Genomic DNA, 27,356 nt, shown 5'->3' with positions numbered 1-27,356 from the left:
ATTAGTGTATTTTTCAGTTTCCTACAAACTTATTTTCGACATGTTAAAAGCAAGAATACTCTTTGGTGTTTGTTTGTCAAGCAAACCTAGTTTTGGTATTGATGAACTTCTGTATGTGCTACATTTAAAATGGGTCTGCCATCAGATGAATTTAGTAATTTGGAGGGGAAATAAGCATTTACCATCAGGTAAAATCTGTAATCTGGGGAAGTGGAGTTCTCTCTGGGGCAGTCTGTTTACTTCTTTGGGGTTTAACATTTAGCTTGTTAGCTTCCCTAGGAGGTTAGCTCAGCCTTGCTTTGAGGAAGCTGATTGCATTTGGTTTCCCCTAATTGTCAGGAATCTCTCCCACCTGCAAAATCGAGTGATTCTGTTTTCTTACACTATCATGGTGATTTTCTACTTTTTTTCTTAACACTTGTGGTACTCCAAGCACTGAGAATAACTTTTGGGTTTAGAAATTTCAGTTTAAGTTGCTGGTTACTATTATTTTCCTGTTCTAAAGCAGCCAGGTTCCTTCCTTGCCCCTTCCAATGGGAAATGAGTGACACATGATATTAGAGTCATATTCACAATTTAAGGTTTTGTGTGCCTTCTTACAAGTATAATTCAACACAGTAACTGTTCAGACTTCATCTAAGCGTTCATTTCTTCCATATAGAGAATATCAGATTTTACAGCTGTGTATAACAGTTATGTGTCCAGAGGAAAACATCTTTCCATTGATTTATTTTAAATGCAACATACCCTATGGGCTGTCAGCAAGTTCTAGTTTTATCTTGGAGTTTCCCATCTGAGGAAGATGTGGGTGAGATATTCTCATTTTGGCTGTTTCTAGTTGGATGTGTAATTCCAAAGTGTCCCATTTATACTGTGATGTGTAATGTGCTTTTGGCTAAGCATTACTATAGGATTAGTTCGGTGGTTTCTGAGAGAGTGAAACAGGGGAATGTTTCAAATACTCCCAGCTTCCATTTGCATTGTGTGATCCCACTCAATAAATGCAGTCAACTTGAAACATCCTGTTCTGGATTGTAGTTATTGCAAATGCAACCAGGGAATTTTAGGGTGCAGGAAACAGCTGTTAGATGCTGCCCTTACTAAGGGCAGTTGAGGGATTGCATTCTTTGGTTCATATTAATTAAAATAAATGACAGGGAGAGTATGTTTGCCCCATTGCATAGTCCACCACAGATGAACTAACTAAGTTAAGTAAACCAACTAACTAAAGCCTACCCTCATGGCTTACAGTGCTGCCATTCCCTGGATATGGTACAGTGCTGCAGAGTGGGTCGTGCACGACTCATCAACCTGGAATTAGGTCCAAGTAACTTGGTAGAAATAACTAATTCAGATGGGTTCGGCACAAGGTCTTCATACTGTGTCACTGAACAGCTGAGTCGTGCTTGGCATGCATCATTACTACAGCAGTTGTGACAGCTGGTAAGGGAGCATATACAGAGAGGAGTGGTAGCATTTTAAGCCAACAATGTAGGATTCACCAAAGATTGTCAGAACTTTAAAAGCATATAGTCAGCCAGCAGCTTGAATGATGTGCACCATTCCTTTGCTTCTGGCTACACAGATTTTTTTCCCCAGCTATGTTTTTTAAAGGCTGGATAGCTGACTGAAATAGCAGATCTGCATGTGCACATATTTTTCAACATGTAGGAATATGTACTTTACATGCACAATTAAGTGTAAATGGAAAAATGCAGGGAGAGCCATTTTGCATAAATATTTATTGCTGTACAGATTGAATGTAACACTCATCTGTTTTCTTCAGAAGAGACCAACCCGAAAACTTCAGTGTATCCAGTTATCTCTGCAACCATGTCGCTATCAGAGCTGATATCTTGTTTCCAACACACTAATCAAGATGTCCACAAGCCTGCTGCAGACAGAGTAAAGTCTGGACTCCCTGAGAACCCTTCTCCTCAATCACTGTCTGTTTTCAGCAAGAGCGAGGCAAATGATACAGTAGCTGAAGAATTTTTATTGCATCAGTGTAGCACTTCTCTTTCAAAGCATTCGGTCCTCCTAGGAATGCCAACGGATAAAACCCCCAAATTGTCAGCAGAACCATCTGAGCAACACTTGGCAGCCACTGTAGTCCCAGCAGAAAAAGGGAACAGGAGGAGGAGAAGGTTAAGGAAGAAGAAAACTCTGAGGGCAGCCCATGTGCCAGAGAACAGCGATACAGAGCAGGATATGATTGACTCCAAGCCTGTCCGGAAAGTCAAGGGTGGAAAGGTTCCTAAAGGAGAAAAAGTTACTACATCTACTTCTCCAAGAGAGGAGGATGGAGCTACTGCTCAAAGAGCAAGAAACAAAGATAAGAATGACAGTGATGCTTCTCTGGAACTAGTGGAAGTTTCAGCACCTCAGTGTGAGGTGGTTGATGTTGGTTCATCAGAGTCAGGAGATGAGAAACCAGACAGTCCATCAAAGAGGGATTCACGCAGCTCTGTGGATCAAGCAGTCCTAGAGGCATCTTGCTCTGGTTATGATGAAGTGAGCTCCACCAGTGAAATTGGCACAAATTATAGGAATGATGGGGAAAGAAGGTGAGGTTATTGTAGACCTCTCAAAAGTATTTTTATACGATATTGATGAGGTTTCTCTTTTTTCTTTTTTGTTTTTACTTAGAAAGTCTTACAAAATCAGTGACTTTTTATTTCATTTAGGAGTGACATAAGAGGGAAAATAAAAACTGACTTGGCTGTTTTGGTCAGCAAATGAATGTGTTTTGTTACCTATTAATTTCTCTTAATATGAGAACAGGGCTGCCCTTCATGGAAAGTTTGTGTTTGAGCTTATCTGTCACAGCATATTTTGTACTAAGTGCAGAGTCTTGTGTTTTGGAATATTACTTACACCAGTATTTTGTCTCAAAATGAACACGCAAAGTCCGATCTTGCTAATTTTTATTTTTGTTGCAGTGTGGCTGAGACGCAGGCTTCCATATCATCACTGAGAGGATCAAAGAATTCCTCAGGTATGTCTTTTATGCTTTCCTGCTGATACTTAGTATGTGGTATCTTGCAGGACTTCGAGTTAAGTCTTAATCAAACTGCTTCCAGAGGGGAATTTTGCCTTGAAGATAAAAGCCTGCACTCAAAACTGAAGTGGGAAGTGACATCTACTCACATCATCTCTCATTGAATGCTTTGTGCCTTGACTCCTCCACAGCCCTCTGCCCCCTCCCACACAAACACTTCTGTTCCACAGTCTCTGTAGAGCTGTAGGAAAAACAATAATACAGTCATTTTTCTATTTTAAAGAGATTTCTGGACTTATTGTCATATAAGGTCTTTCTGGCATTTTATATTGCCTTCTGTCACTGTCACACTCCAGCTGGGACCCACAGTTAAATTTGACTTCAAGGTGCTGAGCCCACAAAATAGTTCTGCTGGTTGACAATACAAACAACAGTAGTGTGTTTGCTTAAAAGTGTTCCCATAATCAAAATACATTTATCTCTGTCCTACAGAAGTGTCTTCGGAGCCAGGTGAGGACGAAGAACCTACAGAGGGAACCTTTGAGGGACACTTGGCTGCAGTGAATGCTATTCAGATTTTTGGGAATTTGTTGTATACCTGCTCAGCAGACAAAACTGTTTGTGCCTACAATCTCGTTGTAAGTAAGGTTGTGGGAATGGTGTTAAATGAATTGCAATCAAAAGGTTGTTTTTTTGTAAAGCCTCACTATGTAGCTAAGGAAGCAGCTGCTTTTTCAAGCATGTAATTTATTTTATACTATACTTTTTTTCAAAACTCTCTTCTCTCCCTCCCCAACCCCTTCTGCCTATGGGAGACGCAAGGAGAGATAGATTGCTGTATGTGTCCTGCTCTTTTTTAGCTGTCCTTCCTTATTATGATATGCACATATCCTGAGAGGTATTATGGGCATTTACACTGACACTGTGCTTTCCTTTTTAGAGCAGGAAGTGTGTGGCCATCTTTGAAGGACATACTTCAAAAGTGAACTGCCTTCTGGTTACTCAGACAAATGGGAAGAATGCTGCACTCTACACTGGCTCAAGCGACCACACTATCAACTGTTACAATATCAAGGTACTCAAACTCTGTGTTGGTTAACATATATCTCATTTTATGCAAGTGTTTCTTTACAAATATAAATTTAAAAAGCCTTTTAAACCCATATAAGCTGGACGTAAGCCCTACTTCATACCACCATAGAGTAGAGCAGAAACCCCTCCCCACACAAACACAACAGCAAAGTATGAACTGATTAACTGCCCAAATCCTTTGGATAGCTTGTCAGTACAGTTTTTGCCGAAACAGCATGACATGATCCCAAATGTTGGCAACAACAAAGTGCAGGATGGTTGTTTGGCCATGAATATCATATTTCTCTTGCTGTATTTCTAACTTTATTGCTTACGGAATATGTCTCATTTCATTGTTTGTGGAAGGCACTGCTCTCTGTTCTCTCTCTAGCTGTAGAGCAGCTATAGAGACAACAGGTGTCTGTTATTCCAAGGGCAGATGAAATAGCAGGCTGAGACTTCCTGAAGCTGGATGTTTGAGGATAAATGATAAGAACGCTTGTCCAACTTGTGACTTGAAGGACTGGAAAGCAAATATCTGCTTCAGGGAGCAAATTCCCAGAGGTTTTAAACTCTTAAGTTCCCTATGGGGAGTCCTCAACCTCAGGGTTGTTTCCATATGCGCATATATAGTCCGTAGTCTAAATTTCTATATACGTTAGAGGTTGTGAATAGAATAAAGTGTTTAGGATTATAACTGGTTTCTGAAGTACAGCCAAGTCTGAGAAATGTTCCTGATTAAAACCAGGATCAAACTGCCATGTGACACCAGATTGTCAGATTTTTTTCCAGCTCTCTTGGTTTAAAAAATGCAGCTTATAGGTGAAAACCATCATTCGCTTCAGGCTTTTTTTCCCTGAATTGTTTTCGGTAAATTAAAAGCTTTAAACACTTCTTTCTATTGCCAGACCAAAGAGTGTATGGAACAATTTAAATTGGAAGATCGAGTGCTCTGTTTACACAGTAGATGGCGGATCCTTTATGCAGGCCTTGCAAATGGCACTGTGGTTACTTTCAACATAAAGGTTAGTTTAAATATTGGCACCTAAAAGCCTATTGTGATGCTGTTTCTCTCCACTTTGTGTTTCTTTCCATTCTTTCTCTAGAGTAGTAAATGTATTTGTAATGTAAGTATTTTGGTATAAATGGTCACTGTTGGCCCCTTTTGGTCCTTTATTTTGTCTGTGCATGAAGCTATCCCATCCCCTGTCCCTTTGGTTACCTTTCTTTTAGCTGCGGTATTGTTATGTTTTTCCTTAAAGTTCCTCCTGGTCTACCAGCCCTGTGTCATTTCTGACACAGCTGATTATTTGTGAATCTTCCTTTCTTGCCCTTCAAAGTAGTGTGAGAGACTTATATATTGCTGGTTTTGCCTACTCCTTTTGCAGTTATAAAAGAGAGTCATGTTTTTCTGGCAAAGAGGTTTTATCAGCAGTCCCCATGATGTTTAAAAGTGAATAAAAATTATTATTTAAATGAGCTATTTTTTCTGATTATTCTTTTCATGGATTCTAGACTTAATTTCTCAAATTTATCCTTACAAATTTATCTTGTTTTGCATTTTTCTCATAACACTGTTTCCTTTCACTGTTCTGACTCTGCAAGAGGATCTACTGGACCTTTGCTAAACAATTAAATATTTTTTTTAAAGACAGAAAATTGAAGCCTAACATAAAGAGTTATTTCCTTGATTGGAAACTTAGTTGTTAAGATGCAACTCTTACTAATGCTGAAATTGGGTTACTAAACTGAAATCAGATGCTTTAACAAGTACAACACAAAAAGGACTCAATGGTCTAGTCAGTGTCATAGCAGAGTTTTAATTCTTAAATACCATTTTTTTCTTCCCCCAACAGAATAATAAACAGGTTGATACCTTTGAATGCCATGGCCCTAGAGCAGTGAGCTGTCTAGCCACAGCTCAGGAAGGAGCACGCAAGTTGTTGGTAGTGGGTTCCTATGACTGCACCATCAGCGTGCGAGACGCACGGAATGGACTGCTTCTCAGAACCCTGGAAGGTCACAGCAAGACTATACTCTGCATGAAGGCAAGTGTCTCTGAAAACAACATTTTTGACAAAGAATGCTTAAAATTATGTGTATTTTCTTCTTCATCTACTAGTGAACAGATTGCGATAGGAAATAGAGGATTTCTCTGTTTTAAATTATAAAAACTGAGTAATCTGGTAGGAAAATTGTCTCTGTATGGCTGCCATATCACATGTCCCCAGTTGCCCCATCTATGTGTGTTTTTTGAACACTCGGGGATGGTGGTTTCACCACTTCCTTGAGCAACCTGTTCTAATGCCTGACCATCGTTTCAGTGAAAAAATTTTTCCTAATGTTTATTCTAAACCTCCTCTGGTGCAATTTAAGGCTGTTTCCTCTTGTCCTGTCACTTGTTACCTAGGAGAAGGGGCTGACCCCCACCTCACTACAACCTCCTTTCAGGTAGTTACAGAGAGCAGTAAGGTCTCCCCTGAGCCTTCTTTTCTCCAGGCTAAACAACCCCAGCTCTCTCAGCTGCTCCTCATACGATTTGTGCTCTAAACCCTTCACCAGCTTTGTTGCCTGCCTTTGGACACATTCCAGCACCTCAATGTCCTTCCAAAACTGAACACAACACTCAAGGTGTGGCCTCACCAGTGCTGAGTACTGGAATACAATCACTGCCCTGGTCGTGCTGGCCACACTATTTCTGATACAGACCAGGATACCATTGGCCTTCTTGGCCACCTGGTCACACTGCTGGCTTATGTTGAGCCACTGTCGACCAGCATCCTCAGATCCTTTTCCTCCAGGCAGCTTTCCATCCACTCCTCCCAAAGCCTAGTGTTGCATGGGGTTGTTGTGATCCAAGTGCAAGACCTATGTAGAAAGCATAATAACATTTCATGTTATTAGAAGATTTAGGGGATTTTTAAATGTGAGTTTACCGACAGAAGGAAAGTTGGGGAAAAGGTGGAGCTAGTCTTCATGTAACCTGATAGTACAAACCTCAGAGGAAACTGGAAAAAATGAACTCAAGAAGTATTCTTTTTTAATAGAAGAATCACTGACTTATTTACAGGTTTCTGGCTCCTGAAATTATGAGATGGAACATGTGCTTGTCTGACTGTTTTGCTGTGACCACTATCATGTAACAGATAGGCGATTACTTCCATAAATTGTGTTTGTCACTTTATTTATTGCAGTGTGGTGGCACAGCCCTTTTTGCCCTGCAGACTGTCCTAATTCTTCTTCAATGACAGCATACCATGATCCCTTCTTGATCCATGATGGATCTGGTGAGCTTTCTTCCTAGAGTAGCACTAGTTAGGAGCATTGCTCTTCTTACATGAGCAGAATATAAGTACACAGCATATCCAAAATTTCAGGAAACAGTGGGCTTTAGTGTGCACATGCAGAGCAGCATTCTGCATTCAGTTTGCTTGGTCCCTGATTTGCTGCTGACCTGTGCCTGAGAATTGTCCATAGGTAGAATGAATTAGCCTGGTGGACGGCAAGTCAACAGCTTCTTATGTCAGTTGCAAAGTGTCAAAAGTCATAGTTAGGATATTATAATACATTTGCGAGCTCTTAGGTAAAGAACTCAATGCATGCTTTTTCTTCATATTCTTTATTGATTTGAAGTCTGTCAAATTTAGGAAGTACTGCAGTACAACTCTGAGCTGAACAGCATCTTAATATTTCACTTGCCCATTTCAATATCTGTTACAAAAAATAAAACTTTTTTTTTTTTTTTGTAAGGTTGTGAATGATCTGGTATTCAGTGGCTCCAGTGATCAGTCTGTCCATGCCCACAACATTCATGTAAGTCTCATATATAAGGATGGAATCACTTTTGCTATTAAGGCAGTGAATTCCTATGCTATAAAGTCAGTATTTTCCAGATTTTTCACTGGTGGAGCAAATAATTTCCAGAAAAGGAAGTCTCATGATTTTGTTAATGTGACTATGCACTGTAGCTAACTAAAGGTATGTGAAGAGTACATAAACATGCTGACTCTTGTCACATGATATGCAATGCCTTTTTAATGGGCTTCTTGCTTTTGCAAATATTACTAAAAAATGTGCTGATAATATGGAAAGGGTTGAAAGCAAACCCATGTGAGATACTGTGCTGGGGGAAGAGTTTCTTTATTACAGGAAAAACATGAGGAACGGTGTTCCAAGCTAGATGGTTCAAAAGCTATCTCTAGCCTGCCACTCTTTCTCTCTTTTACACCATCTTTCCACAGTCCTAGGAGAAGCATTCATGTAGCTATGCAATAAGTTAGATTAAGAAATTTATCAGAGCTAAATTTTAATTGACAAAAAAATATATTTCTGTGTATTTAGCTAGATTTGCTCACTGATCCTTGTGGCTAACTAAATACTGCTGGTACAAATAGCATGGTACTAGTTGCAAGGTGGATGGGAATATGTAACTAAAGATGGAAAGAGAAGTAGAGGAAGATAAGAGAAAACTTTTCATAGACTCATGCTTTTCTGTTGTACCGGAATGGCTCTGTGTTAAGATGGGCAAACAAAATGATATTTGATCATAATCTAGAAGTGTCTTCATAGGAAGTGGAAGTGTAATAAAGGGGTTTTCCATTTTTGAGTATTGAGCACTGAAGCTAGCTACCCTATCTGGGTTAAGTAAAGCTGTTCTGTTGTTTAAGAAAAACCAAACACCTATTTACCTTTTCTTTTTCTTGATGCAGACTGGAGAGCTCGTACGAATCTATAAGGGCCATAACCATGCAGTGACAGTTGTGAACATTCTTGGGAAGGTGATGGTGACAGCATGTCTGGATAAATTTGTTCGTGTTTATGAACTACAGGTAAGAAAATAGATGGTTACTAATGACACTTACCTAAGATGCATTAATTAATTATTTTGAAGTCAAATAGAAGTCATCTTTGTGCTTACTGGTCTCTGGCCTATCCCTCTCTTTGCTGTCACTCAGAATATATAGTTGTCTCACCAGCCAAAATACGTGGGTTTTAAAGAATATAACCTAAACCATTTCTTTAGAACCTAAGACAATGACAGCTCTGAAAAAGGTGGAAATGTTAGTTTTGTCTGCTGAAAAGACCAAGTGCTTAGTTGGACAAAAAGACTCACGGAAGCAATGTAAGCAACAATGAGCTTTCAAGGTGGCTATTAATTTTGGAATCCACCGGAGGAGTTCAGTTGCTACCAAGCAAACTGCTTTTATAAGCATTATCCTTTGCATGTCTGTGAAAAATGGCTATTGAATGTCCTGCTTTAAATGTCTGTTTCTGTTTCTTTCAAGTCACACGACCGCTTGCAAGTCTATGGAGGCCACACAGATATGATCATGTGTATGACCATCCATAAGAGCATGGTAACTTCCTTCTTTTTACTGGTCTTAAAGAGAAGGTTGTAAGTACCACAGGCATATACAAGACAGTTTAATTTTTTTGGATAAAGAAATCAACCTATTATTTGACTAAGAACAACTTGGAAATGCAGCCAAAAAGCAAGTTGCTATAACAGCTTTATATTTATGTAATATTATTGTCTGGAGAAAAATTACCTTCTAGCTTACTGTAGTCTTAAAACAATAGCTCTTTTTACAGTAATGACTACAGTGAAGTGTCCAGAAATAGTAAAATACTTCCTCTTTTTGAAGTGTCAATCCTGTTTGACTGTTACTCAAGAGAATCACACAGATGCTAGAGTCAAACCCTTAGTAACCTTTGATAGAACGTAAACAAAGATACGCAGTTGATTTAGGTGCACAGGTTTCTTCATGCATCTGCCCTGCAAGATAAGTTTCAGAAGCACTTCTGGATACACAGTTCTTAAAATAGTCATTAAAGCACTTATTTGTCTGCATATGTAGGAATTTGCTTGCAAAGTTTCTTTGCAATTATAAAATAAAAGGTAAATTAGTGATCTCTAATACCAGAAAAAGTCCAACAGAACTGATATCCTACTAATTGGAATATATACTACCCAAGCACCACATCTCACGTGACTAGAATCTGAGGCTTGAACTGTCCCCCACCCAGTAGTCTGTTGTGGGCATTCTCAAATCAAAGAAGCGTTCAGATAAGAAGCTTAGTGACAAGCAAAAGATTATAATTTTCTGTAGTAGTCTTAGTAGTAAAGTGTAGTCTCTTAGACACAACAGACTGGCTGTTGCATCCTAGTGGCAAATTTCCGAGAACTGAAATGGATAAAAATAACAAATGGATTCTTTAGCTTGCAGAGTTTTCTGTATTATGCAAGGAGTTTTTTTAACAATGAATCATTGTTATGGGATTATAAATGTCTAGCATCCTGTTCTTTCAAAAGGATAGTTTCGTGTGGAGCATCTGCCAAACAAAAATGGTATTTAAGATGTCATTTTGCCTTCCTTTTCAGAATCTACATCAGTCTTTTTGAATTTCTGATGTTCTTCTTCAACCTTCCTCTTCATCCTTTTTTGATATACATATAACTGGTTAAGCCCTGGAAATATATTCAATTTGACATTTACACCTGCTTTTTTTTTAATTTTACTGAATAGTAACATAAAACATATTTTAAAGTTTTCTGAACTGTTATACACATGACACTATCAGAGGTTATGGAAACATTTCTTATTCACTAGTAGGTTTTTGTAAACTATGAATGCAAATCTTAAAAGAATTAGGCTATTATCATTTTTTAAATAAAGAAGCCTTGCCTGTTGATATTTATTGTTTTTCGCCTAATACCCTCTACACTGAAGCCTCCTTCAAAGTTTTACTTCATTTTTTTTTCTTCTATTCCCAACTTGCTTATCCACAAATGTTTCTTTTACAGATCTACACTGGATGCTATGATGGCAGTGTCAGAGCTGTGAGGCTTAATCTGATGCAAAATTATCGTTGCTGGGTAAGGAGCAAAATGTTTAACCTTCCTTTATTGTAGAATTTCCTAGGGGTATTCTCTATACTCATTTAGTCTTGGATAGCTTGACATTTAATTTATTATAATTCATTATTTTTTTAAAAATGTGGATGTACTTTTTAAATGTAGGTATATATCATGAGTTCGATTTTACATTGTCTTTGGTGTGTATATATATATGCTGTGGAACAAGTTGATAGTTTAAGTTATTTTTCTTCCTGGCAGTTTTTAAATAGTGACATGTAACTGTTTAAAACCAAAAACTTCACCTGAGTGACACAGACAAGCTGATTTGCTCTGCTAAATAAGTTTAATTAAATTCCAAATGACTCTGTCACAGGTAAGCTTAAATCTTGTAAAGACTTAGTTCCTGTCTTCCTCCTGTCATTCCTGCTGATGGTCTAGGGTTGGATAGAGGCAGGAAGAATTTCTGTAAACTGTAATTAAAGGAATAGAGACCATTGAAAATGGAAATGCAGTAATAAGATAAAAAACTTAGAGGAGTTGGCACGTGTGTTAGCAGTTTTGGAAGAATATTGTGAAGTTGCAAGAATAAAAGGATTAGCTAAAATTCTATTTCCCTGGCTTATTCTGGTATGTTTTTTCTACCAGTGGCATGGATGTTCACTGATCTTTGGAGTTGTGGATCATCTGAAACAACACCTGCTAACTGACCACACCAATCCAAATTTTCAGACCCTGAAATGTCGTTGGAAGAACTGTGATGCTTTCTTTACTTCCAGGAAAGGTTCCAAGCAGGTACATGGTTGAAATAACGTGGTTGTATTTGAGAATACAAAATACTTTATATCACCACAATTGTGGAACTTGATCCTATTTCTCTTAAAAAGGGTTAAATTTTTCTAGTCTTGGCAGACTTAGCTGTGTACAGTTACAGTCATACAGGGCTTGCAGGATTCACTTCAGCCTGTGACAGGTGAAAAGTGCAGCTACAAGATGTGGTCCATTTAAAACAGTTTCATCAGTTTAAAACAGTTTGATTGTAAAATATGTGGAAATGGTAAGATTCTTAAAATATTAAAGAAATTCTACTCAAGATATTAGTAAGTTTCTGTAGGAAAAAGATATTTTTAAAATGAACAAACATCAGCCTTGAAAACAGGTTTTTATCCCTTTAATTCTTATCCATCACTACCCCTTTCGTTGTTCCAGATGATGATGCTGTATATTTTTCACGTGAGATTGTTAGCAAAACCAATTTTTAAATAAGTAGTGGATAAATTTATGAGCAAAAGTTAGCTCAGATTGGGAAAAAATTAAGAATGCATGGGTTGGGCTGAGTGATGTGGAAAGGGTTGGGTAGTGGGTGTAAGGAGGACTGTTACTTATAGGCTGATTGGTAAAATACACATTTTACTCCTTGGCAATATAAACTACCTTCCTTTGAATGCTTTCCAAAATATGGAGAAGGAAGGAGTTTCTTTGAGAACTAAGAAATCAAAGTAGAATCCTTAATTTCTCTTTAAGCACTGGCTTTGGATATGATGTATTTATCTGATTTGCTCTTCTAGCCAGAAAAAAACTGGGTTTTATTTGCCTTAAATTATGTGGTATGTGAAATACTTTATATATGTGATTTAATAGCTTGACATTGATATTTACCTTTTTAGAAGCTTTAAGCCAAACAAATGTATATTATTTAGAATTCCACTTTCACTGAGGCTTCAAGAATCTTTTGCAAAGTTTTCTGTGGGTTTTTTGTGATGATGATAATTGTTTTTAATTGGCTTCTCTGGTTCTTTTCTAGGATGCCGTAGGACACATTGAAAGACATGCTGAGGATGACAGCAGGATTGACTCATGAAGCTTTTCACCTCCCACATTGGGAAGTAATTTTATATGTCAGAATTATTCCAAATAACATCTGTTCCTTTCTCCAGTCTTCCCTCTTTCTTTTCCCACTTGGAATGTAAAAACTGAGTGGGGCTGAAATGCATTGCTATGGAGACTGCAGGTGGTGTTGCACTCTGTAGAAGCAAGGCTGGTCAATTAAGATTTAGCCCAAATTCTTGAAACTTTTTAATTCATTGACAGACGAGAATATTCCCTCCTCTTGTCTGCCTCGGTTTTTATTGTTTGGGGTTTTTTTCTGGTGGTTTTTTGTTTGTTTGTTTGTTTTAAGATGTATAGTCTTTGGGAAATCCAGAGGGGTGTTGAGAACTTAGATTCCAATAGGTGCTGGTGTTTGCAAACTCAGCTTGAGGCCTGTTAAACGTCTAAGACATGTCTGTTTTTATGTTGTATCAAATTTTTTAGCCGATTTTGATAAAATTCTGCAAACTAGAATATCACAAATTCTAAACGTAACCTGCATTTCTGCTGTACATTTTTACTTTCTTCATAGAAAGAAAAGGTATTTTATGGAGACTGGAATAAATTAATTTTTTTAATGTTAATTGTAACTTATTTTTTATTCCTTATGTAAAAATTGCTATAACTGGCACAATATATGCAGTGATAGATACCATACCTCCTGATGTATTTTGTTTATTTGTGGGACAGCAGTTATTTCTTGAGAATTATGTCAATAGCAGCAAAACAGCCAGAACAGTGGCTCTACTCATGTGCTTTGCAATCTTAGTCTTTTTAAATATAGGTCTTTATGTACAGGAAAGAAGTAAGTGGTGTCTGGTTTGTTTTAGTTAAAGACCAGCATAACCACTACTGTCTTGGTACAACACCACAGTTGGATTCCTGATTTTATTTGAAATCTTAGTGACTGAGCTTTGCAGTCCCATATCTTCAAACTAAGAGAAATGCAAAGGCACTGCCTGTCTACGTGCATCCACTCAGGCAGTTTTTTGTTTCTGTTGTTAACTGTCTTAATTAGCTTGGGCTATGTCAAGTTCACAAAATGTCAACTGGAAAGAACTGAGCAGAATTTTAACATCTAAAGTACTCAAGCAGAAGCTGAGGATACGAAATGCATATCACATGTGAAAGTCTTGTTTCTACTAATGCACAGAAAGTACCACAGAGAGGCCAGTGCAGAAGGGAAGGCTGTTTCTACTTGTCAGAATTCCTCTGCAGGTGTCCCTTGATGGGGAACACTTCACCTGCGAAGTTCAGTAAAAGGTACTTCTTGCACTTGAGATCCTCTCTCCCATAATGACACCAGTTTAGCAAAGAACCCTCTTAACATTGAGACTAATCCAGCAAGGAGCTTTGTGCTCACTTTTGCCTAACTTGCTGCTCTGGGTAAAATAAGCAGAGTTTCCTTAAACTGCAACACGTGAAGACAGACCAGTGTCAAACTGAGCTGCTTATAAATGAATCCAGGGCTTTTCAAAAAAATTTAATGTACTATTTTTATGAGGCATCTCTTTCACCACTACTTTGAGATTTGCAAGCCATAGACCAAATAAGATTTATAGCTTCATTCTTTGACTATAAAGAAGCCTTTTTAGGTGAAGAAAGTGAGAGAAGCCCATGGATGTTCCACTGCCATCAAATGGAGGAACTTCAGGGCCTTCTCTGAAGTACACTGATTTTGTATTATCTTAGTGGACAAGCATTTCTTTGTAATTGCTTGACATTGATGATGTTTTTTGTGAAACAGGAATAAAATATGAAGGAGATGCAGTAGCATCCTACTTCAATCTCTGAGGTTCCAGTGCTTTTGTGGTGATTTGTTTCTGGTTTCTTGGTTGGGTTTTTTTTATTATGTTTGTGGATAGAAAAAAGCCCCAATATGTGGCTCAGACTTCAGGCTGTTTTGAGAGTGTTCTTGTTTTGGTTTTTGGGGATGTGTGTTGGTGGTGTTTTTTTTTTTTAATCTTTCTTTCTTTCTGTGGTCTGTGGATGAAGCAATTCAATAGAGAATCAGGTTGAGGGAAATCTTTAGGCAGTGTAAATGTTTTCTGATGGAGGCTCTAATGCTCTAAAGTCTCTGAGAGTGTTTGGTTTTTTTAATGACCTAAAAGCAGAAGACTGCATAATACTTAAACCATTTCCAAAAGTGTTGATATTCAAGAGTTCTTCTGGGAGTTTTTTGAACAACAATGAGGGAGCATGTAAGCATGGCATAAACAGTGTGGATGTCTCAAGCTGTCCTTCCTGGACTTTGCTTGAAGTGAAGATGCAGAGGTGTGTCCCAAGGACAAGCATGTGGGGCAATAGTAGCATTCTGAAAAATGGTGTGTGAGAGTAGATTTTGTTACTTCTTCACTGTAATTCTTCACATTCTTTTAGCTGTTTTCAGCAATGCGTAAAGATCTTTCTCACTTGCTGTTGCAACAAAAACAGTTATTACACTTTATTTGCATTCCTGATTGCTTGCTGGGTTTATCTTTTCTGGTTGGTGGAAGAAGTCTTCCTTTTCTTGTAGTCCATTATATTTCCTAATCTGTCATCGAAAACAGTCCTCCTGAGAAGTCTGGGCCTCTGAAGTCCAGCTTTAGCAGTGGTGTTTTTTGCTACTTTGCAGGTCATTTCAGCTATATTGTAAGAATCTTAAAATGGATAAGGTGTGGGAAAATAGCAGAGCTGCATGAGTGAAAAATTTTGCTTCATTTAAACAATTTTTAAAAGTCCTTAGGGATTCAGAGGAAAATGCTGCACTGCTTTGTCATGAGGATGTCTTGGAAGTATTTGCTATGAAACTATGCAGCTGTGAAAATCTCCAGGCTTCTCTGGAATTCTATGGAGAGGTTTCCCATTTGTTCAGGTGGAATTCAGTGCAGATTTCACTGTTGACCATTCACTTCTTCTGTAGGCAATTGTAGAAGAGAGATGCCGAACTAATGTATTGGCATGGTATTTATTAATGAGATTTTCTCTGGTCTTGAAACTTAGAGTTTTGACTCCTGATATACCTCCAGTCTAGGAGTGTAATGACTTTGGGAAGGAACTATTTGTGAAATTTAACAGAGTAACATTTGCATGAAAAGCAGTATTGCATGTCTGAAGCCAGTTTCAGGACTATTTATTTTTTATTTTGTTTTGGTTTTTTATGCAAGTAAGAAGCTGTGGGTAAAAGAGTGAGTGGAGTGAAGGTTTATTTTGTGGTTAGCTGTGGGAGTTTTTTATTAGTCAAATATTAAATAATGAGTTCTGGACTTGCTATATGGTTGACTACGTATGGTGGAGCCATTTGGGATTGGTCCATATTTGTTTCTCCTTTCTCTTTCAAATACAGGGAAAAATACAGCTATCTGGCAGTGCAGAATACTCTATGGCCTAATAATGCTGCTTCTGTACATGGAGGGAGATGGAGGGAAAAGTGCTGCATCCATTGGTACACAGATGCATTAAATATCCCAGCTTCTGTTTGCCTTGTGTCACTTATCCACAGACTTAAAGTCTGTGGATTACAGACTTTAAACATATTGTCAGCACATAAGTTGACTTCTGCAAAATAGCAGGAGCTTGGCTGTGTGGTGTGTTTGAAGTAGTGCAATTCTTAATGCACATTTTCAAACTGTACAATCATGCCAGATGAAGGTAAATGATAACTGCAAACTCGCAATAAATGCCAGGGAAAAGGTTTTTGTTGGGAAAATATTTTTTTTCCCTTCTGTTGAATTAAAACACAGGTACAGGTGACTCTTTGTTTTCAGGCTTGTATGGTACTATAATTTAAACAGCCTAAGTTGTCCAGAGTTGCAGTGAGGGAGGATAAGGAAACGGTTTCAGCTACTGTTTGTAAAATAATTAGTCTTCAAAGAGTAAATTGTGTAGGTATAAATTCTGTTGTATGCACCTGTCAGCTTCTCAAATTTAATTTTCCTGTAATGTTAAACAGTCTTTTTGAAGAATGAAAGTGGAATAAAACAACTTGATTAAATATGTAGTAATTTAAACTGTGTAGAACATGCACAGATTGACCCTGGTTTTCTTCTCTCACTTTGGTACAAAGCTGTGAGTGTAATAATGAAACTTTACATGGCAAAAGAAGAAAAAAGAAGAGAAAAAAAATAAAGTTCTTTATATTGTTGTGGTTTGTCAGTCTGATTCTCCTTTATTTTAAATAGAATGATTCTTTCATAGGATTTGGTAGAACTTGACTTTGTTCTGAATTTTTTTCCTATTTTAAGAGGTCTGGATAAAATCATACAAGCCACTTTGAAGCTCCAGCACTGGCAGGAGTGTTATGAGTGTGCAGGAATCTCAGACCTAGTCATTTGGCAGGGAAATGGAAACTGTCCACCCAGCTGGTGCCTCCAAGATGACGTACTGACTGCCTTGCTTCATGGCCAGATGCAAGGGAAGTTGGTGGTTCTCTCACCAGGACTTTAAGGACCAGTTTTGAATTGCCAATTAAAAATCCTGATTTTGATCTTTTGACTGACAGATTTTGGTTTTTCTCTGACCATCCCAACTCAGAGCATCTCTGCCATACTTTTTGTAATAGTAGCTTAATGGAGATAATGCGTGGCTGGAAGCTGGGGCTCCAAGTGTTCCAGTCATCTTAAAAATTATTTGTCTTAAAAAAAAAGTAGAATTTAAAGGAGAATAAAACTTTTCTTTAGAAAACTATAGGATTTTCTTAGTCTTTCAGAGTAAGTTACAGTGCAAGACTACATTAAGAACTTTAGTCAAAACGTTTTCTGTTTTAGTGACCTTTCAGTTAATGTGCTTCTCACCAGAATAACTTTGAGTGGATGCTATGATTTGTTTTTAAAATTTTGCTTTACAGTAGTCGATTGCTTTGCTACTTTTCACCACTAGAGAACTAAGTAGAAGGTTCTTCTGACAAAATGTGGTCCCTTTTGCATGTTTTGGTTTTTCTTCCATTTTTTATATAGAAAAAGGGTTGGCCACTTCTGAAAGCCTGTCATCCTTTAAGCTGATAACAAGGGAACCTCTCAACTTCTCAAATGCTTTCTTTTTTTTTTTTCCAATGCTTTCAAGGAGTAAACTGGCAAGTGTTTAAGATATTAAGCTGATTTCATGCTTGCCATAAAACTCAAAAAGCTGCTGTATATTCAGGAGAATGATGGAAGGGTGCTCAATGTTTCATCTTCATCTGTTCTTTCAAAATAAAATCAAAAAAGCTTAGGCCAAAATCCAGTTGTTTTTATTTTCAGTTCAATTAAAGTAATTTCACTTGCACATTGTAATAATATTTTTGAAGTGGTCATGCTGACATTGTGTCTGATTCTGCAACAAATCACCTCTTGCAATAAAGAAATACAGAGTACTGTTGGGAAATAGGACCCTGGGGGGTGGGGGAAATGTTTGTGTGTGTGTGTAGATAAATAGATTTGTATGTATAGGAGGTTTTCTACCTTGAACTGTAAACAAGTTTCTCAAAGTTATGAAGAATGTAGTTACAATGAAAAACACTTAGAATGTCCAAATGTGTAATTAATATCTCATGAGGGTAATAAAAATGAGAGCAAATTTCTCAGTTCTGATAGTTTTGCTGAGGCACTAGATCGAGCTGTGCTTTGGTATTGCAGTCTGTCATGTCTTACCGTCACATTTTTAGCATAGCAGAGATCCAGCTGGCACAGCCTAATCTGTAACAATGTGATTGGGATGCATAATACTAATGTAATTAGCACAGTCTCATGTGAAATATTCAGTAAATGTTACAAAGAGTCTGAAAGGATAATACCAAAAGCAGGGCACAATGAATTACTAATTACAAGGTGGCAGTAAACACCTCTGACTTCCACTGTTAGATACAGCTCCAGTTTCACCTGACTTGAGGGAAAACTTTTCTAGTTGTCAGTACAAGCAGAATAACAACGTATGTTCCATGTCTTTACCATGCAGAGAAAGCTTAATTAAGTCATCAATAAATTAATCCATGTTGCCCAAAAGAAAAATGTCAGGATGCTATAAAAGTAGTTACAGAATATGCACACTGTTGTGCCTGTGAGAGTATGGTTGTCTCTTTTTCCAGGGGCTTATTCCCATGCGCTGTTTATCTTGGCAAGTGAATCACATAATTAGGAAGTGTTCTTGTTTGCCCTCGGGATGAATGGTGCTCATTACTCAGAAGTGTTGATCGTGTTCTTGAGAAGGTGGCCACTGGCTCCAGTGTTACGCATACATCGTGAGCTGCAGCCACTGAAAGAAGAGTTAAAGGATGGAAGACTTGTTGGTATCCTCCAAAAAATTGTATTGAGACACCACCCTCTTCTAGCTGGAAGGAGGCCGCTTGCTGTCACTTAGTGGCAGTGGAGAATTTTTTCTTGAGTCTCTTGCTCATATTTCTCCTTTTGCAAAAAGTGAAGGTTTTTTTAATGGTCTCTGTAGCAGAGAACATGCTTTTATTTTGAAACTTTCTAATTCCTCTTAATGAGATTTTTGAAAGGTAAAGAGCTATGTTAAACTCCATTATCATTTAATGCCATATCACTGTATTTGATCTAAATTGCCTCATAAAAAAAAATCTCAAAAGTTTTTTTAAGGCCTTTAAAGGTGATATGAAGCTGTAACTTTCAACACCAACTGGGGTCTTACATGGGAGCTGTTGCTGGCAGATCATGGATGTTTTCTGTGTAAAATTGGTAGCAAAATTTTTAGGAGGTTTTGCGGCCTCTTATCAATTGGATGACCATTCAGACAAACTCTCTTGAGAGCGTGTACAATGAATAATAAAATTAAAATTCAGTATTGTGACATAGTGTTAAAAATACTGGCATAAAGCAGTTTACCTCCAGAACATTGAGCTTAATGATGCCGTCTCCATCTTTATCAAAGGCGTGGAATGCCCCTAAAACAATGAAACAAAAATATGTGGAGTAAATTAAATTGCTGTGCGTGCAAAGATGATTCCCAGATAGCAAACTAAATGGTGCTCCTGTTGTGATATGCGAACTTGCGCAGGTATTTACTTACATGGTCAGCAAGTGTTCCTGCTGTGTTTTTCCTTAGCTCATTAAAGGAGAAACGCAGTGTTTCTTTTATGCTTGTACGAGACAGCTGTAATATTTTCGTCTCCCTAAGCACATATCTTTAATAATACCCTGCGCAGGCAGTAGTGCTTTGAAGAGCTTTGCTGAGAGTATGATGGGGCCCTGAGCAGCCTGGTCTAGTGCAAGGTGTCCCTGCCCACAGCAGGGATGCTGGGACAAGATCGTCTTTAAGGTCCTTTTCAACCCAAGCCATTGTATGAACCCATGATTCTGTGACTGTGTCTGGGGGGAAGAGGGGAGGTGGTGCAGTAGAACAGGGGCAGCCACTCACTGAACATGGCGTCCAGGCGCACGAAGCAGCAGATGAAGCTGTCAAAGTCAATGTTCATGTTCTTGTCTGCGTAGCGCATGGTGATGATGTCGTAGAGCTGGTTGTTCAGCCGAAACCCTGCAGAGGAGCAGAAACAGGGCACAGCTGGGCCATGGCTGGGGGAAGCGATGGTCCAGGAGTGGTTTGGCCATAGATGCTTCCCAGGCCCAGCTGAGGCTCAGGCTGGATGGTCCTGCTGCAGCTGCTAAACAAAATTAAGCTAAAAGGAGCTTCACTGTGTCCAGCTGCTTTCTTAAAACAAGAGTAACATTTTGAAATTATGATTTGGGAGGGCCAGTAGCGTGTGAGTTACCTCAGGCTGTAAGTATGAAAAGGAGAGCAGCAGACACCAAAGAGTGTGCTGCTCAGCTGGGCCTGGTGAGAACAAATCAACAAAAACTGGGCAACAGAAGCACAGGAGGAAGTTTCTATGAAAACACAATTACACAGTGGTAAAAAAATAGACAAGGAGGCAACCCCTCGGTGTGGTGTGACTGAATTGTGGCACTGAATGCTGCAGCATGCGACCATGCCTCAGAAGGGTCTGTCACAATTTGGGTACAGCTGTTTGTTGGCTAAATGCAAGGTCATGCATGGCCTATGTGCTGTAAGATCTGAAATGGTTACTGTAAAATGTCATCTTAGTTCTAAAGTCAGGGTGTGAGGTATTTAAATATTTTCTCTTTTTACGTTGACAATTTTCCTGGTGAGAACGGAAACCTGGAAAATAAAAATTACCCATATTTCTACTGCAGGAATCCAAATCCAGATATAGTTTTGTCTTTAGCACAGGATCAATCACTGATGTTTTGTAAAGTACAAGGTAGCCATCTGTTTCTCTTCCTTGATGTGCCAAAATACTACTGAAGACAAAGTGTCACTGACATCATCCCATCTAGGTTTATAATGATACTACAGATTTTCAGATTAAAGAGATCATCTTGCTGCCTTAGAGAGCTAGTAAAGACATTTGCAGAAGGAGGTGAGCTCTCCAGGGGAAGAAGCACACCAGTGTGTCTAAGACAAGCAAGAAAAGTCAAGTCTCTCTTTACAGGATGAATTTCACTAACTGCAAGTTTTGCAAAAATACTTTCTTCTCATTGTGCAGGTAGAAGAGACTGAACCCACAGTGGCTCAGTACCTAAGAAACATTAACATGACTCAAGAAACATTCATCTGCTTGCCTCTGATGCATACTTGGGCACTGATCTGCTCCATCTGGGTTTCTGTACTGTACTGTACTGTACTGCCTGTACAGTTGGGTTGAAGGTTTTCCACTGTTCTCTGTTTGTTACTTACACAAATATAAAGAATCCACAGCTTAAATAAGAGCAAATGTCTTCAGCACTCCCTCATCTCCCTGAACAGCAGGACCCCGAGTAGGAGATCCTTAAAGAAGCAGAGCATCACTCATGGGAAATTTAAAGAGAAGCTGAAGAGACCTATTTGGCTGTCAAGACATACAAGGCTTGCCATTTGGATATTTGAAAAGCTCTGCTGGTGCAAAAAAATATTTTATAATTTCTCTAGGGTCTGTCTTTGCAAGGCAGCACTGTGTTTCTGATCTCACCCTGTGATACATCAAACAAAATAAGGTTTTGGACACTGTGCATTGAGAAATACCTGCATCATTGACTGCATTGCGCATCTCATAGCTGTTAATGGTTCCTGAATGATCTGTGTCATAACGCTTGAAAATTTTCTGGAAAAAGAAAAAAATAAATACATAGTAGTAATAAAAACTTCTCTTGCATGTAGCCAGTGAGTGGATATAGGATGTGTGCCTCAGGCACTTGGAGGCTTTGCCATATGCCTTATATTCCTGCTACTAGGCAGTCTGGGTTGTTAGCACAGAGCTCCTCTCAGTCACAAAGTAAAATAATTTAGATCCAATTTTTGGGAAGCAAAAAGCCCTCCCCTGGAGACTCTCCTTGTTTGACTTGAGTTTATGCTGTTAATCCTTTCTCTTGATTGTCCTAATTAAGCTATTTGAGGCCTGATTCTAGTTCCCATCATTCTCCTTCTTCAGTTGGTAAGCCTCTGTGCTATTCCTACGGGGAAAGTCTCAAGTGCAGGAGCTTCAGAAATTCAGGCTATTTGCTTAGGCTGTGAAGTAGGATGAAGAGAGACATTACTTTTCATTTTAGAAGCTAATTCCCAATATTTTTTTAGCCTTTCTTTTTGCTGTAGTGTATGTACAAAGTTCTGGTTTTCCTACATGACTTTTACACTGCAGAAGCTGTGAAGAAGAGTGATGTGAATACCAGCAATACCTGCCAGCTTTTAATCTTGTCCCAGAGATGTCGAAATTCATCAAAGTTTATCTTCCCTGAGCCATCTGTCTGTGATGCAAATATTCAGGTAAGAAAACCACAACATTTTTAAGATAAAATTAATTAAGTCTGCAACTACAGGTGAAGGGATGAATGTGAAACTGAGTTTAGTATCTCCTCAGCATTAAGAGCTGGCTGAGCTGTGCAGTAAAATATTTTTAAACATTTTGGTTATTGTGTATGGCATATTGTTTCAGGAGTGTGAAGTACTGCTTGTACTTTGTGTAGAAGCAGACTTCTGGCACAGGAGACAGCCTTGCTCCTGAAGCTGTTATAAAAGTGCATGAGTAGGATGTTTTAGTGGGCTCTTCTGAAATGCCTCCAAATGTGAAGCTCACCCAATATTTTTTTAAGACAACTGATCTTTACCCTGAAGTGAAGCTCTTTTTGCCTTGCTTTCAAATTAATTGAGGACTAAGCAAAATGTTGGCTAAAGCTATTTACAAAAATGTGTTTAGGCTCCAATCATTATGGCTCTGGCTTGCAGTTACAATTTTGTTCTGGTTATGTTTGAATGCACCTATGTCCTCTCAAAATCATGTGCTATGTCAAACTGGGAAACAGAGTGATGTTATAGCAGAGGTAACCCCATGTGGCATGTTGTAGTGTGTTTTATTACGCTCGTTCCAAGACAATTTCTGTAGGCAATGCCTGCTGAGCATACAGTAGAATATGTAATACATTATAAACTCAAGGAGAGAAATATAGTAAGTTTGTTGGCAAGAACTATAGTTATGTTGGGTTTGTTTAAAAAAAAATAAATCATGCTTTAGTACGTAAGCTGGCCAGTCCCTGATACCTAAGGAAGAGTATCATAGCGACTGATTTATTCTGTAGTTTTCTGGTTTGGGATATATTTCTCTGCCAACTACATTAATGTTGAGATGACTGGAATTAAAATGTAACCAAACTAAGAATGCTGTGTTATCTGACTAGAGTCTACAATGTGCTGTTTTGCTTCCCTGGCTTACTAAGCTGTATGTGTGTGTGTGCGTTGGTGAGAAATAGTGGACTAGTCTGGTTTCAAGCACTCCTTTTTCACCAGAAAAGGATACATCCATTAAAGCAATCATGCTGCGGCAGGATTCCAGTTCAAATCCTTCTGACCTTAGGTCCTTATCTGAAATAAACGATCCCAGATGAATACAGATAATGCAAATCAGCAAGTGATTTTTCCTCTCAGGTGCAACTCTAATCAAAGCAAAAGCCAAACCTACTTCCTTCATCTAGTAAGAACTGAGTGTAGAGAACTGTGAAAAGACTCTAAGTAATGTTACTGTCTGTGAATTAGAGATATATTTCTTGACTTGTTATATACAGTAAAAATCTCTGGAAAACTCTAAACTCACTTCCAGGTTACTAAGCAAGTTCAGGGTCTGTAACCTAAAGTTAGCTAAGGAGGGAGAAAGGTCTGTCTCTCTATTAGAAATTTTTTTAAAGGGAATTTGCAGACTGATAGAAATGCTGTATTGTTCTGTGTGGTACTTCCAATGAACATTTGCTCATATCTGAATTATCAGTACTTGATCATCTGTAGAGATCACCTCTGTGAAAAGTTCAGCTTGCTAAAGTCTTGGATGCAATGTCCATGGAAATGTAACTAGGAAATTTCTGAGTTTGAAAACATAAATAATTTTTAGAGTGAAACTCAGAGGCGGGGGGGTATGCTATATCACAGATTTTTTTTTGTTGAGGGTTAGTAAAAAATATGCTCAAACTCACGTTTTTTTACGACGTTATTGAGAACGTTCCTAAGTTCTTCAGCATTGATCTCCATGTCCTGATGGAAATGTGGTGAGAATATAATTGATTACAGTGTTCTTTACTTTTTATGGATTTTTTTTTTGGATAAGACTCTAAGTATAAAGTCTTTGGTCACTTTTCAGTATGGCACATACATGTTTCAAACTAGAGAGCGTTCTAGTTCATATAAACATTAGTCCGAATCTTTCTTGAGGGTGCAGTATAAGGTAGGTCTGAAGTTACCATATAATGCTTATTAAACTACAACTAGAAGAATGACCAGTAATTTCAGTGTATAAGACAAATAGCAAAATCTGAAAATCTTTGTATCCCATTTGCAGCCTATTGTTTTATGCAGTTCTTTCATCTGTTTTTACCTTTAACTTTCCTTGTTAAGCTATACTGGAGGGCATTGCATTTCTAACTTGTTTATACTTGCTGTGCAAAATAACACCTTGTAGTAGGGATAGAAGAAAAAGGCTGAATTTAAATGAGGCTCCCTCATACACAATGGGAATAGCTTATACCTACATCTGAGGATAGCTGTATGCTTAAGGGCTTTTTAATTTGATTTTACTTATCCTCAAATCTCGAAGAAAATTTGGTGGAAGGAAATTCAAAGCAACTTTTAATATTCAGTGTTTTGAATCCATGAAACAATTGATTTAGGTGCTGTTGTAGCTAGGCTGCTTTGATGGCAGACAGGGATCAATTACATACTCACATCCCCTGCAATCTGTCGGAAAATATTCCTGAACTGTATTTGCTCTTCACTCTCCTCGTGACCTTTTGCTGAAGAACGCTGAAAAAAGACAAGCAGAGATACATCCTTAGCCCTGTGGGGAAGAGAAAGGGCCTGGATGGCTCATTTGCCCTCACACGGGGCATCATCTTAGTGAATGTGGAGCCCTTTGGAGGAATGGGTTGTCCTCCTGTTCCCTTCCCCATTTTTTGGTTAATTCTGTTACTTAAATCTGTCAAGTACTTAACTTCATCCCATCATTCTCTTTTCTATTTGAAGGAGCCTAAATGATTACTTTCACTGGCAGTTATCCTCTAATTTTTTGTTTCAAAACATTGCAAATGAGAAGTTTGGAGCAGAAGCATATCACAGAATGGTTTGGGAAGGGACCTTAAAGATTATCTAGTTCAAACTCCTCTGCCATGGGCAAGGACACAGTATCTGCCTCATAGCCACCCAGTAGGCTATAAACAACCAGATGAGAGCTCTCCATAGTGTGGGGGGCCCGTTGCTGGAAGCATATAGCATGTGAGGCAGAAGTAAACAATGAACATGAAGCTTTCTCAGACACATGCAAAGGGCAAGCTGGAACTCTGAAGCTGATACTGAAAAAGGAAACTAGGAAATTATATGTCACAAAGTTAATTTCTTGGCTTAGTTCTTGTTTTTGTTTGTCTAAATGCAGAGGGAAATTTAGATTGGTTCCCACTTGGCCACCTGTGTGCTCTGGCAGTCATGCAGCAGAACAGCACCCTTCCTGTGAGCAGATGCTCCAGCCATGCCTCCAGACGCCACAAGCCTGAATGTGGGATCTGGCTGTCACATTTCTTGTCACTCACCCACCTGCAGGCAGAAACTCTGAATTTGCTACTCTGCTTTCCTCCTCTCTGGTAGGGAGGGAAAAGAAGAGGCATTCAGGAGCTCCTGGCTTTACTCATCTTTTATCCTCTGGCCAACCAGGACTAGTGTAGGGGGGTGTAGTTTGTAATGGGGAGAGGCTGTGATAATTGCTGGGATCTTCTGAAGCCCTTCGGGTGCATTTATGCCTATGTCCTGTGTAAACCAGGTACTGCAACAGGGGGCTGAGCAGGAGTGAACTAAACTTCACTGCTCATCGGGAGGGATCTCTCACAGCTGGGATCCTTGTATGATGCAATCATGAGAGAAACCAGATGTTTTTAAGCAACTGAATCCTCCTGCAGAGGTGTTAAATAACTGAAGAGATAGTGTCTGTCTGCTGATTCTGATTAGATCCACATAAACCAGATAAAAGTTATCCTAAGATTTGATGAAAAGCTGTTTAGTATCTTAGGACACCTCTTTGACCCATTCCTGTGCTCTCCCCAGCCACTCTTTCATGCTAGCCAGACTAAGCCCTATTTCCCCCTTTGCTTTATGCTGCAGAAACCTTTTTCTCATCTGTTCGGTTTTTTTCACCATCTTTGCCAGCATCTTCATCTGCTGTCAGCTCTTTATTGCTGTTCGCTCTGTCAGAAACAAAGATGATAGGCTAGAAGAAGAAAGAAAGCAAAAGAGACATAGAAATTACACAAGAAGTAGTGGAAGGGAAAATATTTGGTGACAACCATTCTGTGGTAAAGTGCATGCAGCAACAGTGCCCACTCCTGAGAGCATGGTCAGAGAAGCCAGGTCTCAGAATGAAAGAAAAGAAAGAAAGAAAGAAAAAAAGGTGGAGGAATCTCTGAAGTTACTGCTCTCCTTGTGCTAAAAATAGCTGCAAAAGTCTTTTTGCCAAATAGTGCAATTTCTGGCTTCTAGCTTTTCTTTTCGGAAAGCCAGTAACCGTTTGAATATATTTGGGTTTTGTGGGTTTTATTTGGTTTTTTTGTTTTTCAGTTGATGTGGGTTTCGGGTTTTTTTCTGTTTTTAAGCAAAATAAGCTTCCCAGATTCTCATCAGTTAAACTGATGAGCTTGCCCATCTCTTTGAAGGACAGTAATACTGAAAACAAACATAATGTGAATCTTACACAGAAAAGGAGTATTTGTGTAGGAGCTTGTTAGTTATGTGAAGCATGTTTTTTCTCTTGTATGTATTGATTCTTGAAGCACTCAGCTGTAGGCAGCCACGTATATTTGTCCTGGTTTAGTGCGCTTAAAACAAGGAAAACTGCTAAAAGATGTGAATGTAGAGTACTCTAGAGTGTTAATTACAATCAACCTGTTGAGATTAAAATGTCTGATTACATTTTCAAGGTCCTAAATGTGTTGTGTAGAATCAAAAATAGAATCCTGGGCTTTGGTGAGCAGAAACTTCAGGAAAAGGGAGTAGCTGCATTAGGCAATAGAAAGCAAATGTGAGGGCACATGTCTGAAGAAGGGGTGCTTTTCACTAGCAAAGGTTTTCAGAGTG

The 27,356-nt window shown here is 38.6% G+C and overlaps 2 protein-coding genes across 4 annotated transcripts in view; one reads left to right on the top strand and one right to left on the bottom strand.

Moving 5' to 3' along the window:
* ZNF106 (zinc finger protein 106) overlaps nucleotides 1–16,920 on the top strand; it is a 40,952-nt gene extending 24,032 nt beyond the window's left edge. Inside the window, exons 11-23 of one of the 3 annotated variants that reach the window (XM_018082288.1) lie at nucleotides 1,787–2,567; nucleotides 2,943–2,998; nucleotides 3,494–3,639; nucleotides 3,942–4,076; nucleotides 4,981–5,097; nucleotides 5,929–6,120; nucleotides 7,823–7,885; nucleotides 8,782–8,901; nucleotides 9,358–9,429; nucleotides 10,878–10,949; nucleotides 11,577–11,723; nucleotides 12,733–12,810; nucleotides 16,123–16,920. In XM_018082288.1, coding sequence (XP_017937777.1) covers nucleotides 1,787–2,567; nucleotides 2,943–2,998; nucleotides 3,494–3,639; nucleotides 3,942–4,076; nucleotides 4,981–5,097; nucleotides 5,929–6,120; nucleotides 7,823–7,885; nucleotides 8,782–8,901; nucleotides 9,358–9,429; nucleotides 10,878–10,949; nucleotides 11,577–11,723; nucleotides 12,733–12,789 — 1,958 coding nt within the window. In that variant the 3' untranslated portion in view covers nucleotides 12,790–12,810; nucleotides 16,123–16,920. Of the gene's footprint in view, nucleotides 1–1,786; nucleotides 2,568–2,942; nucleotides 2,999–3,493; nucleotides 3,640–3,941; nucleotides 4,077–4,980; nucleotides 5,098–5,928; nucleotides 6,121–7,822; nucleotides 7,886–8,781; nucleotides 8,902–9,357; nucleotides 9,430–10,877; nucleotides 10,950–11,576; nucleotides 11,724–12,732 lie in introns of all 3 variants that reach the window. The other 2 variants (XM_008926657.2, XM_018082287.1) reach the window with 2 other exon arrangements.
* A 1,061-nt stretch (nucleotides 16,921–17,981) lies between these two features.
* The window catches only part of CAPN3 (calpain 3), a 28,216-nt gene continuing 18,841 nt past the window's right edge, over nucleotides 17,982–27,356 (bottom strand). Inside the window, exons 16-24 of the mRNA XM_018082289.1 lie at nucleotides 26,392–26,493; nucleotides 24,966–25,043; nucleotides 24,221–24,278; nucleotides 23,554–23,618; nucleotides 22,439–22,507; nucleotides 21,789–21,867; nucleotides 20,127–20,243; nucleotides 19,595–19,653; nucleotides 17,982–19,004 (exon numbers count right to left, since the gene is read on the bottom strand). Coding sequence (XP_017937778.1) covers nucleotides 18,978–19,004; nucleotides 19,595–19,653; nucleotides 20,127–20,243; nucleotides 21,789–21,867; nucleotides 22,439–22,507; nucleotides 23,554–23,618; nucleotides 24,221–24,278; nucleotides 24,966–25,043; nucleotides 26,392–26,493 — 654 coding nt within the window. The 3' untranslated portion in view covers nucleotides 17,982–18,977. The remainder of the gene's footprint in view (nucleotides 19,005–19,594; nucleotides 19,654–20,126; nucleotides 20,244–21,788; nucleotides 21,868–22,438; nucleotides 22,508–23,553; nucleotides 23,619–24,220; nucleotides 24,279–24,965; nucleotides 25,044–26,391; nucleotides 26,494–27,356) is intronic.

This window comes from Manacus vitellinus, unplaced genomic scaffold (assembly GCF_001715985.3).
Source record: "Manacus vitellinus isolate BGI_N305 unplaced genomic scaffold, ASM171598v3 scaffold_6_pilon, whole genome shotgun sequence".
In the NCBI taxonomy this organism is placed as follows: Eukaryota; Metazoa; Chordata; class Aves; order Passeriformes; family Pipridae; genus Manacus; species Manacus vitellinus.
Note: the sequence above shows the minus strand (reverse complement) of the source record. Positions and strands in the feature narration are given on the sequence as shown.